The following is a 15,083-nucleotide window of genomic DNA, read 5'->3' as shown; positions in this document are numbered from 1 at the left end:
ATATGCATATTACAGTATGCAGAGGAGAGCTGCGATGTCGGATCTCTCCCCTGCATAGTGTGACATACATATACAGAAGAGAACTCCAAAATCACCGCTGTCTTCTGCATAGTATTAGAAACGTGTCAGACCTCGTCCAACAGCGGCGCTATATAGGGAAATCTCACTGTAGCATGAAGTCCGACACCAGATTAGAAAGGGTTAACACCCTAACCTAACAGCCCAGTCCTCCTGCTACTGGTGGAGAGTCAGGCGTCCCCCCATTAGATGGTTGATCACTGCTATCGGCCGGCACTCTAAGGTGTAAGGCCAGTTTAGTATTAAGCCAGCCGACCTCTAAATGCAATCCTAGACATAAGTGAAGTGTACAGAACAGTGTAGATGCCTGGGACCGGGACAACAAAGTGCTTCAATTTAGGTGTGAAAAGGTGTTTTACGGGACTAAATAAATTCCATGGGGAAGAAATAATTGAAAACCAAATAATAAGCCAAACTCTCCTCTTAAATGTCCTCCTAGTCCAGCGCTCTAATCCTGGGAACTGCTGCAGAGGGTACACACTGTTCCTGCCAGCGTTCGTGACCACTCAGCCATCAGCGGCTATGTGCTCTTCCTGCAGTGCACATGACCACTCAGCCAATCCCAGCCATCAGCGGTTATGTGCGGGTTGAGTAGTCACATGTACAATGAACATGTGACCGCACCCGCTTCAAGGGAACGTGTCACCAGCATATATGTATATAAGATGGTTCTGCAGTGTAAAGCAGCAGAACATGAATGTTTTTAGGTAAATTGAGATTTTACTTTTGCAGAAGTCCGCCCGATATCAAATACGCAGTCTTGATTCAGAGGTGGAGCCCTTACAGCTCTGAGTCAGCACATCACTCCTCTAACCCGGCCTCTTAATCCACTAGCCGCCGCCACCACCACATCTGCGACATCTGTACTCATAGCGCTGAAATCTTGCACACGCGCCGAGCGTCTCCTATAGCGCCTCTTCTGATGCATGCACGGTGAAGTTGGAGTGTGCACCTCACAGCTCATGCATCAGAAGACAAACTAGAAGAATCGTATGGCGCTTGGATGAGATTTCAGCAGTATGAGCGCTGATGTCGCAGGAAGGGGGTACGGCTCCTGGATGAAGAGGCCGGGTTAAATGAGTGATGTACTGACTCAAAGCTGCAAGCGCGCCACCTCTGAGTCAAGGCGCTGCATTTGCATGTCAGGAGCACTTCTGCAAAAATGTATATATGTGGGTTTTCAGCAAATTGCTCAATTAACCTAAAACCGTGTATTTTACACTAGTACAATGCTTCTTTACACTGTCGCCTATATGCTGGGGATAGGTTCCTTTTAATCTGCAAATGGAGCAGTAGGACTCGGCTAGTTATACTGGACCAGGACGACATCTCAACGGAGAGTATGACTTTTTTTTTTTTTCAACCAATCTCTACCCATTAAAAAAATAAATTATATAATCTCCTTTAAATTCAAAGACAAGATTCCAAGTAGATCACCATCCTTTAATTAAAATGATAGTAAACATTTTCCATTTTTTCCAATCAGTTTAAATTTTTGGATTGTAGAGCTTTTTTTTTTTTAATTCTGTTGTCTATATAGGACGATGGGGGCGGCCATCTTTTCTGATATGCCTTACAGCAGTCTTATGAGCCATTTACACAACAGACAGGAGGGGACCCACTGACTTGTATGAGAGGCTGGTCCAGACATGTTCTGCGACTTGTGCAGCGCTCGTTTAGTAGCGAGGCGAGTAGATAACCACAGCTTCTACCTCTTGTGAATGGTGGATCCTGTGTGAGGGCCTGTATACACCTGCCGCTTTCTCGTTTGGACAAGGGACCGCTGTCAGTTTTCACTCTTGCAGCCCGTTTGTACAGGCAGATCCATCGTTGGCTCGTTCACTCGTTTATCCGCTGTATAAGTGACTGATTGAACGATCCGTATTTAAACCAATGAGTGGACGAGCCAACGAGGATTTTAATGCCAGCATAAAATGAACGGTTTATCGGTCGGTCGTTGGCTGCGTTTTCACTACACGATTATCGGTTTTGCGCTGGTTTGAACGTTAATAATTGCGTGTAACAAGGGTCTCCTCCGCTTCGTGCGATGACGGCTGCACAGCTTTCTCTACAGGTCAGCAACCATCAGCCAATTATTAAACTCTCTGGTCAGTGAGAAAAAAAATTGCAGGATTTGAGGATTTTTTTCCCCCTCTTCAAAATTACAGATTGTGGCCAAAAAGATACATTTAACACAAGAATCTGAGTTAGCAGATGGCTCACTTCCTGATGACACATGCCCTCCATTATACCGTTTGCTGCAAAGATAGATTGAACATCTTAAGAACTTGAACCAAACTGGGACAACCTCATTCCTTGCCAAGAACTACATGCTAGGAATTTATCAATTTGTGCCAGATTTTTGGCACTGAGAACTAGAAAACCTTGGCGCACGCCATCTTTAAAGAGTGGCAAGAAAACTTGGGTGGGCTTTATGGGGGTCTGTGGCCAACAACTTTCCAACATTAATTTTAAAGCAAGAAAAACGGTGCAAACTTTAGTGCACATCTACGCTTGCTCATTCCTTTATCTGACTTGTAATAAACCAAAATGCGACACCCCCTTTTAACTGGTGTGTACTTTTAAAAATCTGGAGCGAAGACTGGCAGTTTTACAGCAACAGGTGGAATGCCATTTTTAAAAAGTTTTCTGGGACTCGTATCCTTAAGATAGGTCATCAATATCATATATAGTCAGGGGTCCGCCTCCTGGCAACCCCACCGAGCAGCTGTTTGAAAAGGGTCGCAGAACTGCAGCCTCTTGACTTTACACCAAGCACAGCGCCGTACATTTCGTAGCAGTGGTGCACGGTATTGCAGCTCAATCCCATTCACATTTATAGGACTGAGCTGTACAAAGGCTTTGTGACCAATCAACATTTGGTTACATACTGAGGAAGAGGCCATGATGCCAACCCAAGCTTTTTCATAGAACTGATCAACAGGGGCGCCGATAGTCAGCAGCCCACTGGTCTGACAGGTCATCAATGGTCAAGGCCCAGAAAACATTTTTAATGTATCCCCGCATAGGTAAGCAGTACGTGTAGAAGCACCAAAAGCTCTGCAGCAGGAAACAAAACCAAACAATAGAGAAGTACAGAGCAAATGTTACAATTCACCAGTAAAGGTTAATAACTAGAGGCTTTAATTAAAACATGAGTTTCAACGGCATGTCATACAGGAAAGACATAATTAAAGCGGACTTCTGACAGCAATAACTTGTCCCTGCGGCTCGAACGTGTTAAGAATAGCAGACCCAAAGCCTACAAAAACTGGAAACCTGGCCTCAACGCTGACTGGTAACATGCTGCCCTTTACGGGGTTGTCTCATAAGGTTCCAATCTGAATATTTCCCAAATGAATATTCTCCACCTGCAAAGTCTCAAACTGAATATCTTGCACACTTATAGCGCTGCCCTCGGGGAAGATTTCAACAGTCTCAATAATGGGAATGGTTTCTACAGTCTCCAGTATAGCTACAGTACTGGAAAGGTCATTTGAGTGGGACTCGAGGGCCACCGGTTGTACCGCTTGCTCCCGATGCAGCTTACGATGTTTCCACAAGTTGGAGAAGGAGCGGTAAGCCCGGCCACAATCCGGGCAGGTGTGTGGCCGCTCCCCCGTGTGGATGCGTTTATGCTCGGACAGGCGAACGGCAATAGTGAAGGCTTTACCGCACACATCACACTTAAAGGGCTTCTCCCCTGTGTGTAGACGTATGTGGTCCTTTAGGTGTGTGGATTGTCGAAAGGCTTTGTCACAGTTTGGGCATTGGTATGGACGCTCACCGGTATGGATCCTGCGGTGAACTTGTAAGGAGGTTTCAGTACTAAAGGTTTTGTGGCAGTCGGGACATTCCAGCTTTTTGGTGCCCACTTTCTGTTTACTCTGTGAAGATTCCGGTAGTTTACCTTTTCTTTGGCAACTATGGCTAGTTTTGGTGCCCGCATGCTGACTTGCAATATGGGCATTTAGTCGTGCATCAGAATTGACCTTTTTGCCACATACAGGGCACTCCAGCTTCTCTCCAGCACCACCGCCTGCTCGGTTGCAGTGATGATCTTTTAACCTCTGTGCACTAGGATAGTTAGTGCCACAATCGGTACACCTAGAAGGCACGTCCCCTTTATGCCCAAGCTGATGTACTTCAAGCAGCCTCTTGAGCAAAAACGAAAGGCCACAGTCTTGACACTTATACGGATACTCTCCTGTATGATGATACTGATGCATGAGAAGGCGGTAAGGCCGGTGGAAATTGACACCGCAATCTGCGCACTTGTAAGGATACGCCTTGCTGTGTACAAAAAGATGCGTCTGGAGTGTAGAAGACTGACTGAACGCTTTCCCACAGATCTGGCACTTGTGCGGTTTTTCCCCCGTGTGGGTAAGCTTGTGCCGCAGTAGATTGGCTTGGGAGTTGAAAGACTTGCTGCACTCTGTGCAAGAATAGGGTCGCTCCCCTGTGTGCGTCAGCATGTGGTTTCGTAGATGTGAACGCTTTTTGAAGGGCTTGCCACAAGTCGGGCACTTGTGTCTCCTTTCAAGCGAATGCACAAAATGCTGGTGGCGTAACAACTGAGGAAGCGAAGGGAACTCTTTACCGCAAGAGCACACGAACCCACCGGCAGGACTTGGAAAAGTGTAGTTCTTTATTATCTTCTCCTCCACCGGTGCGGGCTCACGCGGTTTGTTGCTATGTTGACGTCTGTGATACAGGAATTTTGTCATATTTACAAATGTCAAGCCGCATTCGCAGGAGTACAGCGGGTCTGAGAGGTGGGTTCTGCGGTGATTTAATAGGACAGCCTCACTAGCAAACCCAAGCCCGCAATCCATACAAAGGTAATGGGATTCTCCCTGATGTGATCTAAGGTGCTCATCCAACTCTGGAGAGGTAGGAAATACTTTGCTGCACAGAGGACAATTAAAGGGGCCTGTCTGATGAAACAGCTGATGGACTTCAAATTCACCGGCATCCTTGAACGTCATGCCACATGGGGTACAAGACAAAGGAGCATCTTCTACCGCCTGTTCCCCGTCAGGAGGAACGGAAGCATCGTCAGTCATCTGTTCGCCCTCCTCGGCAGCAGAAGCCTCTTTCTGCGCGTCGTCACCCTCTGGTTTGGTTGCAGAGGGCTGAGCGGTCTCATGATTTTGAGCACCTTCTTGCCCTTGGAAATGTGTAGCCTGATGATCCAGGAACTCTCCGGGCGTTTGGAAAAGCTGAGTGCACTCTGAACACTTATAAAACAAAACTTCAACGGCACAATCCTCGCCTACACCCTCATTCTTCTTGTAAGAATGCTCCAAGGCCACAAGAACCTGTGTCTGGGATAACGCAGTAGAGGATTGGGTGGGGACATGGAAATGCTGCTGTCCTGCCACGAGATGAACCTCGCCAGGAGTAGAGGAGTTACACATGAGCTGCAGTGTATCCTCCAGGACGTGGTCCTCCGTTTGCAGTACAACCTTCGACTGGGATGCATCCTGGGCTTCCAAGTGGGTGTACCGGTGGGCCATCCATACATCCTGGCTGGTAAACAAAGCTTTGCAGTCCGGGCATTCATAATGAATCTCACTGCGAGACGGTCGCTTAGTTTTAGGGCTCTCGGTTTTAGATGTATTCAGTAACCTGAAATGCAGCTCCTGGTGGGCCAGCAGGTCCGCAGGAGTCAGCAGCAGTTGCCCACACTCCAGGCACTGATATTGGCTTTCCTGAGAGTCGAGCCCAAGGACCTGGTACTGGGGCTCAGTCGCAGCTGCAGAATGGTTTTGTTGGTGCAGGACAGCATCCCCCAAGTTGGGAAATTCCTCTCCGCAGTCTGAGCACACGTAGCGGTGCTCGATGTACAGGACTGTCTCTTCTGATTCTGTCATTTCAGCATCTCCGTTTGCCAAATCACTTTAATGACCTGTCATGGAAAACAGAAGACGGGAGTAAGAGATCCGATGCAGCGAATGAGGAGCTGAAAGCAAGATTTCAGAGTTAAATATTACTAAGCACATCTACAAGGGACGCACGACATGTTAGCGGCACTACAGAAATATGCAAATGTATGCAAATCAGCCAAGCCAAATTGCTCACTTTGATCTCTGCAGCTTCATGCTCAACAATAAAATTAGACTGGATTTCAATTGCACAATCCAAAAACTAGCAGAAGAGACGGCGAGATGCAGACAAGTATGTATGGATCATGCTGTCCTATGGAGTAATGGCCCCTATACACATTAGATTTAAGTCGGCTGAACCCACTGATTTTGACGGGACCAGACAACTGTCGTATGTGTATGGGGGCCTCCCAACTCTCTCCCATTAAACAATGTGAGGGGAACGAAGAATTAGGCGCTGGGATATCGGAGCCTTTTGTTTCCCTTGGAAATAAGTCTCAGAGCATTCTGGCTGCGGATTTCTTCACAAACCGCATGGCCGCTCAGCTGAATTGAGCGTTCATGTACATGCGGGAGTCGGGACAAATAGCAGTCGCCTGAACTATGGCAGGCAGCTATAGAAGGTGTACACAGGGCCCTTGCACACAGAGTGACTTAAGCAATTAGAACTGTTCGGTGTAAATGCCAGCGGCGACTGAATGGCGAATGATAATTCGTTTGTTGTTCAGTGTCTGCAGGCATTAAAATTAAAGGACGGTTGGCCGGTGTAAAATCAGTAGTTCATCTATGATCGACTGCCTGTTTAAATGAAGGCGGGTGGCCAAAACTATCTCCAGCTTCATTCTCTGAGCGTTGCTCACTCCTATGTGAAAGATTATTGCTGGGACGACCGTTGGGTGCATAAGTCATTCTGTGTACAAGGGCCCTAAAGCTTTAGGGCCACGCTACACCTTCTATAGCTGCCTACCAAATGCTCTAGTTCAGGCGACTGCTGAACTATTCAGATTCCTGCGATCCAACGATAATCTTAATTCAGTGTAAAAGGGCTCCAAGCGTGCGTAGCTGCGTAATTTAGGCACATTTTCTGCCCGCAGTGGATGTTCATTTGCGCGCGGCAAATAAGACGCACCATTGGAAATGGCTAGTTAGTTCCAGCCGTGGTGTTTTACTAGCAGAATTACGCAGTGTAAACACACCTCCTTGCATATTGTGACACCCCATTGATGTCTATAGGGACCTTGGGTACACAAAAAAGTAGAGCAAGTTTGTGCAACACAAAAACACGGAACACAATATTCAGAAGTGTGAATTAACCCGTTGAAATCAATGGGCTCTATTCTAATCCACTCGTGTGAAGGAGCCCCTATACAGGCTGGATTTCGCTTAACAAATCCTGGCAATTGTAGCAGGATTTGTTGACGATCTAATGTGTGTTAGAACAGTGCGATAGATCCCCGACCCCTACCTATCAAGGGATAAGAAGACCAGTCTCTCCCTAACCATTAACTTGCTCTGCACTAGGACATACATGTAAGGCACAGTGATGCAAAGCCTCCAGAGCTGAGCTCACACGGATATCAGCTGTATATTCTAGTGGATAACCCCCTGTTGCTGCAGTATAAAACACTGGGACTGTTGCATATAAGCAGTTTGCTAAAGACTATGCCCTCTAGTGGACAAGTCTCAAAGTGAGACCATGGAAAAATAAATAATATTTTTATAAAATTCTAGCTTAAATGTAATTTTTTTTGCTTCTTCCCCATTAAGGCTGGGCTCCCATGGAGCAAAAAATGGCCACATGGAAATATCTGTGAGATTTCCGCGGCTGAAAAGCAGCTTCAAAACTCGTGACGTTCGGCGCTGGTTTTGAAGCGACAAGATTTTTGCAAATCTCGTCCACTTTGCTGCTTTATCCCGGGACAAAAATTGCCAATGGAATTTTCGTGCAGAAAGACCACATGGAAATTCTGCCCCGTGTGAACCCAGCCTAAAAATGCTTTATTATCTTAAACAAAACAAAAAATCCACACAACTAAAACTATGCACATTTTGGAGGTACTGTTGTATTATGTCGCCACTGGAAGTAGGGGATGGCGACATAATATAGCTGTGTGAAAATTTAGTAACACAAAAATGTAGCTTCTGATTGGCTGGGGGCGTGCGATTGCCTAGGGGCCTGTCACCGATAAGGCTGGGAGTAGCGGTCTCGCATCTGATGTTGCGGCGCTCAGGGCTGTGTAACAGCCCGTCACGTGCTGTCCCCAGCTTCAGCTGAGGCGGGCGCTGACGGCAACTCCTTTCCCGTCTCCACTGCCTTCAGCAGCTGTCAAAGGCGCGGCTGCCGAGAGGACCATGGGGAGCGGCGTAGCCGTCAGGGGCCGCATTCACCCCCACGCTCCAGGGGCACCGATGCTGACAGGCATACTTCGTTGGCCAATGAAGCACAGGGTATGGATGTTAGGACTTGCAGGCGGGAGCGCAGAGGGGAGGCCGCCGGCGGGGGGATACTTCTGCCCTGGGATGGAGGATTAGGGGTAGTTTTACAGTTAGGCTTGCATTATTAGGTATGAATGTTTCCATGTAAATGCCAGCTGGCACACACAAGGAACCATTTACAGCTAATAATGTAGGCCTAACACTAAAACTACCCCTCCGTTTCACGGTAAAACTCCTTCCACGCTGCTGTCGGCCTCTGAGTTGTGCTGGGTCGCTACCCAATCAGGAGCTAGGGGTGTGACAGGGGCGTTCATCTAAGCCCTGTCAAGCCCCTAGCTTCCGGTGGCGTCAGGGTACAACAGCACCTGCATTGGACATACGAGAATACAAATGCGAGCGGAGGCGCTGGAGCAAATGGCGATTAGAAGATTGAAGAGGGTGGGGGGGGGCACTCTAATAACAGCGCCAGGCACATGCCCACCTACTCCACTCAGGGGATATAAAATGTAAGGTGGCCCCAACCATCCTTGAATAGCAACAGCAGAAAGTTAGTGTAAAGAGCACCCTCTAGTGGGTTACTAATGTATTACATGAAGTCCAATCCGTGCAGATGGCGAGTTGTTCCTTTGGCGATTGGCCTGATGGGAGCGGGTCCCAACAAAGTGACCTGCAGCCAGATAGTCGCAGAGGGAGCCAGCTTCATTAAGAAAGGGCTGTCCAAGGAGGCCCAATCGTGCGAGAGAAAAATTAATGCAGCCAAATCATTTACAGGGAAAACAAGCCCTGAGATGCGGATTCGTCAGTAACCCATGAGGCCGTCTCTTACCTGGTAAAGCACTGCATGGACCTTCAGAGCTGCGCTCCACACGGACTCATAGGAGACGCCTGTGGAGAGAAGAGCTCAGTGTGAGACCTGGACGTGGGATGTGCAAGAGACAAATCCTGAGCCAGACTTAAAGGGACAGTCCTAGAAGTAGTGGCATATTGCCATGACTGGCGCTGGTCCGACCTTGGGGACCCCCATCTAACTAACCTTAGGGTCCTCTTTACAGCACAATTTTCGGGCACTTAAGCACCAAGTCATCGCCCTGCGATCCATCACAGGAGAGATAACGGTTCAGTGAATGGAGGCAGAGCGGCAGGAGATCTCTTCCAGCCGCCTCCATTCACAGTAAACAGGCAGTGGTCCGTAGATGAAGGTCTGCCTGTTTACACGGGGTGATCATAGTTGGATACTTATGCCTGCAGAAGCTGACCGACAAAAAACATACAAGCAAGTTGCACATGGATGCGCCCGTCACCTGCTGGGAAGGCAGCGGTTGCTGGCTTTCTGCAATAGCAAACCTGCTGGAAATCTAGTGGCCAAACTGCACCGACAGGATGCCGATTCAGCCGCGGGTTTTGCAGGGGATCTGCCGCAGAATTTAACCCTTGAAATCCATAGAAAAAAACCAGGCAGAGCTGTGGGGTCCGGTGACACGGGGCGCGAGTCTGTCACACATGATCGCTCAGCGTCCGTCCATTCACAGCAAGCTGGCCGCCGCTCAGAGGAATGGCTGCCGGATCACACGGGACCATCATGGGTTATTACATGTGCAGTAACTGAGCGACATAGGGGAAGCGTCTGGCAGCGCTTACATCCCACGATTGGCGCTCAGTCTCACATGATCCAGCAAGAATCAGAACCAGAATCATTCCGTGTAAAAGGGCCCTTACAGCTCTGGGGGCCTAAACACCCAGCTGGCGGATTCCTGGCAAGATAAGCGGCACCAGAGGTAAGTGGCTTAGCATCAGGTACGCTCAGTGGGTGCAGGTAGGTGTGCAGGACCAGCTGGTGTTGTAATCTATGTGGGGTCTGTAGACGCCCTTCGCGAGGTGGGGGGAGGGAGCAGGATCACATCTTGGATTGCCACGCATGAATTTTTCGCTCTGGTGGGAGATAACCGCCCCCCTCAGGTCTCTGCCAGCAGATATGCCACCCAGTGGTGCAAAGGAGGGCTTTACACAGTGACAGGGCATGCTGGGATGTGTAGTTCTGACGGACAGGATATGATGGGACTTGTAGTTCAGCTGCATGTGTCGCCATTAACAGTCCCGCTGACTCTCATGGGATGCGACGAGACCTCGCTGGTCATCACAGCCAACAGAAAGCTGATGGCGCGGAGGTCAGCCAAGACCCCTACAGGATGTGCTGCAGCCAGATGCTCCACAGGGCATGCTGGGACATGTAGTTCCACCAGTTTTACTTGCACCTCCTGACACGAACAAGCCTCCCTCATCATGGAAGAGGACATAACCCCCCACCTCACAAGCTCATAGTTTTCAGCATTGCAGCTTTAGATTATTGCATGGCATTTCAAGTGAACTCAACGGTATTAAAATGCCGTGACGGGAACGCCAGCTGCGCGGCTGCCAGACCGGCTGTCAGACGCCACTTCCCGCCCGAACACCAGGCTCTTTTCCCCCCCAAATCTCACCTACACACCGTCAGCCCTCACCGCGCCGTTCTCACCACCTGCTAACAAAAAGACAGCACATTGGCTACGGGTTTATACAGCCGACCAATCAGAAGGCAGGTTGTTGAACGCCGTTATGGAGAGGGGAATAAAAAGGATGTGACGTAACGTGCCCTGTGAGCGCCATGTTAGTTATGGGCAAAACCCGAAAGGAAACTTCGTAATAACTCATCGGTCCCCTCTGGTTGATGTTGTGTGCGGAGGATATATTGAATCTCATTTTTAATTTCTTTTTTTTATTACTTTTGTCTTGCATGTCCAGAAGTATATTAAAAAATATAAAATATCAACACAAAGTCCCGTCTATCCTCTTCCCTCCATTCACATAGGCACGTTTTCTGTCTGTATTCGGTCCATATTTTTTACTGAATGAATAAACGCCGTTGAATTAAATTGATGTATTCAGATGCACGTTTTTTACACACGTAAGAAAACCACCGCCTGTCTTACTGCGGTCCGTATCCCCAGCCAAAACCACCCATGAACGTCTATGGGAGGGGGAAAAAAATCAGGTTTTTTTTTTTACACATGTTGCCAGGAAACTGAAATAAAAAGTGAGATCATTTGGGTCCTCGTACGTTTTGAAAAACAAGCAGTAAATACGGATGCAACACAGGGGTGAAAAACTGGGTATACAGAGCAAAAACACGTAGACATGCAGTTCAGGGCGCACTCACAGGATCGTATGTGCAAAAACGCCGCAGCGCAACGTATTTACGCATGAAGGGGGTAGATTTGTGCACGTGTCTGTACATAGGATTGTACTTTTTGCGCACGCAGGGTTCACACGCACAACACGCCCTTCTATGGATTTAACGACTAATAAGGTCTATATTTGTTCTTTTGCGCAGTGTTTCAGGCATCCCCTTGCGTATTTACGCACCTCCCATAGACTTTTACGGGGGACTTTGCTGGGCAAAACGCAGAAAGATACAACAGGTCCTACTAGATGCGTAAAATGTGCTCTCAAAGCACGCTCGGAGGGCGAATGGGTTCTATTCTCTGTTTTACAAAAGCATGCCCAAAGACGGTCGTGTGAAGAAACCCTGAGGCCACTTTCATACGGGCGACAAAAATCGCTCGATTTTCTCGCGATGCGACAGCGTCTGCTAGGTGCTGTATTGCGTTTTGGCTTATTTTCGGGGTCAGGACTATATTTCACGCAGTAACACAAAGTGTCGGCTCTACGTGTGAAAAATTCTGTATTCTATAAAACAGCAGGCATCAGGCTTACAGATGGCGCGCTTCCACCGACACAGCGGTCTTGCTTACATCATATTTCATGCCCTCCAGTAATCCCGGCAAAAGAGCACTGCAAAGTCGCGCAACTTTGTAGGGCCACAAAATCGCAAGATCACCGCAATTTTCTTGTGGCAATATCTCTATCATCCATGTAAAAGAGGCCTGAAACACTGCGTTTTTCACAGATTAAAACTGCATACTCCCGTGCGAATGGGGCCTAAGGCCGATGTCCACTCGCACACATGGATTCCATTGCTGAATCCCGCAGTGGAATGTAGCCGTGCCCGCGGACATGGACAGGAAAAGACACTTTCTTAACTGTCCAGCTCCAGCACGGGTCACCTCCGTGCCAGACGGATCTTTTTCTTCAGCACAGCGGATGCGTCTGGACGCTCCGGTGACATGCCAGACACATGCGCAGCGCAATTTCTATTTTTATAAATCTCCTGCTTTTCCGCGGATCCACGGCACATCATCAGTGACAGCTGCGGGCGTGCCGCGGATCAGACGGCTTCCAATGGAAGCCGTCCCACAGGATCCACAGACAAATGGAGCATGCTGCGATTTCTTCCCACGCGTGCGATCTGCATGCCGGAAAAAGAAATCACATTCGTATGCTCTAAATTGTTTTACGGTAGCTAGTGCATCCCTATGGGCGGCTTGACTGGCGGATCACCCACAAATCAGATCCGCCTGTGGACATTGGGCCTAAGATGAAAGGAATCCTTGTGCGGCAGGTGTGTACGAGGCGTCGCCAGGAGGATGTTGGATGTTGCAGTTACACATGTCCTTATCCATAGTTGACCCGACCATGTAGAGCAGTCAGAGATCTTGGTTCCGCAGGAGGTCCCAGCAAGTTGGGCTACGTCAAAGTGATGGCGCTGCGGCCTGCCCTGTTTTGCCGTCGTAGATCTCTGAGAGGCTGCCCTCTACGGTTGAAGGCGAAGCAGTGGCAAAATACAGTCCAAAATAAAGTGGCAAATGGGTTGTCCATTTACAAAATGACTTTTTAACCCTTTAAGCGTGTGGCCTTTTTTTTTCATTTAGTTTTTCCTCCCTACTTTCAAAAAATCGTAACTCCTTTATTTATCCATCGACGTCGCTGTCTGAGGGCTTGTTTTTTGTGGGATGAGTTGTATTTTTCAATGGTATTATTTAATGTACCATACAATGTACTGAAAAACTTTTTAAAACTTCTAAGTGGAATAAAATGGAAAAAAAGTGCAATTCCGCCATCTACATTCTACGGTGTACACAATGCAGCAAAGCAGACATGATACCTTTATTCTATGGGTCAGTATAATTTCTATCATGCCAAATTTATATAGTTGTTTTTTGGGGGTTTTTTTGCTGTACAACTTAAAAAAATACAATATCTTTGGAAAACAATAAAGTTATTTTCTGATGCCATCTTTTGGCAGCAATACCTTTTGTTATTTGTCCATTTTTTTCTTGGAAATGACGAGACCAAAAAAAACCACAATTCTGACATGTATAAAAACAAGACCCTCCCCACCCTTCCCCCCAAAAATGGCGAAATTTCATTTTTTTTAAATTTAACTCCACTTAACATTTTTTAAAGTTTTTCAGTACATTATATGGTACATTAAAGGGGTTGTCTCGCGAAAGCAAGTGGGTCTATACACTTCTGTATGGCCATATTAATGCACTTTGTAATATACATCGTGCATTAAATATGAGCCATACAGAAGTTATTCACTTACCTGCTCCGTTGCTGGCGTCCCCGTTGCCATGGCTCCGTCTAACTTCGGTGTCTTCTTGCTTTTTTAGACGCGCTTGCGCAGATCTATCTTCTCCATTCGGCTCGTCTCGGCATCACCGGCATTTTGGCTCCGCCCCCTTGTACGCGTCATCGCGAAGCTCCGCCCCCGTCACATGTGCCGATTCCAGCCTCTGATTGTGCCATACAGAAGTGCTTAACCCCACTTGCTTTCGCGAGACAACCCCTTTAAGGTAAAGTCCCCTGGTGCAAGCACCGAGTCATGACTGACTCCTAGGGTGACATCACATCGTGATGTTTTCTTGGCAGACTGTTTTTTGGGTGGTTTGCCATTGCCTTCCCCAATGTGGCACATTAAATAGTACTGCTGAAAAATGCGACTCATCCCGCAAAAAAACAAGCCCTCAGACAGCGACGTTGATGGCTAAATAAAAGAGTTACGTTTTTGGAGACTGGAGAGCAAAAAACGAAAACGAAAAAAAGGCAGCATCCTTAAAGGCCACTTAGTAGTAACTGTAGTTGCAGTATATTACTTACTACTAATAACAAGGTGATATATACTTGCAGAATACAATGTTAAAAGGGTTGTCCGGGAATTTTACCATTGTTGACCTATCCTCAGCATAGATCATCAACAGCTCATTGGTGGGGGTCTGCCCCTCGGAATCCCCACCGATCAGCTGATTGCCCGGCCTGCTACTAGTGGGGAAAACGCTAGAAACAGATGATGATGATTTATCCGTTCAGTCGTTGCCAACTTTTGGTCACCTTGTGGATCAGTATACGCCCTGCTTCCCTATCTTTGGTCGCTTCTAGAGATGAGCGAACGTACTCGTCCGAGCTTGATACTCGTTCGAGTATTAGCGTGTTCGAGATGCTCGTTACTCGAGACGAGTACCACGCGATGTTCGGGTTACTTTCACTTTCATCTCTGAGACGTTAGCGCGCTTTTCTGGCCAATTGAAAGACAGGGAAGGCATTACAACTTCCCCCTGCGACGTTCAAGCCCTATACCACCCCCCTGCAGTGAGTGGCTGGCGAGATCAGGTGTCACCCGAGTATAAAAATCGGCCCCTCCCGCGGCTCGCCTCAGATGCGTTGTGACATAGAGGAGGGAAAGTGCTATCTTGTTGGAGCTGCTATAGGGAGAGCGTTAGGAGTATTTTAGGCATCAAGAACCCC

General features: G+C 47.8%; 1 protein-coding gene across 1 annotated transcript; it reads right to left on the bottom strand.

Annotated features, from left to right (window-relative positions):
- Window positions 1-3,199: 3,199 nt before the first annotated feature.
- Window positions 3,200-10,936, bottom strand: LOC136632341 (zinc finger protein 574-like). The gene is made up of 3 exons (XM_066607145.1): window positions 10,880-10,936; window positions 9,229-9,287; window positions 3,200-5,989 (listed from the first exon to the last, which is right to left on the bottom strand). The coding sequence occupies exon 3, from the start codon at window positions 5,952-5,954 to the stop codon at window positions 3,405-3,407; it is 2,550 nt and encodes an 849-aa protein (XP_066463242.1). The 5' UTR covers window positions 5,955-5,989; window positions 9,229-9,287; window positions 10,880-10,936; the 3' UTR covers window positions 3,200-3,404.
- Window positions 10,937-15,083: the final 4,147 nt, after the last annotated feature.

The sequence above is a fragment of the Eleutherodactylus coqui genome, chromosome 6, assembly GCF_035609145.1.
Source record: "Eleutherodactylus coqui strain aEleCoq1 chromosome 6, aEleCoq1.hap1, whole genome shotgun sequence".
NCBI lineage: Eukaryota > Metazoa > Chordata > Amphibia > Anura > Eleutherodactylidae > Eleutherodactylus > Eleutherodactylus coqui.
The sequence above is the reverse complement of the archived record's forward strand: the minus strand, read 5'-3'. Positions and strand labels throughout refer to the sequence as shown.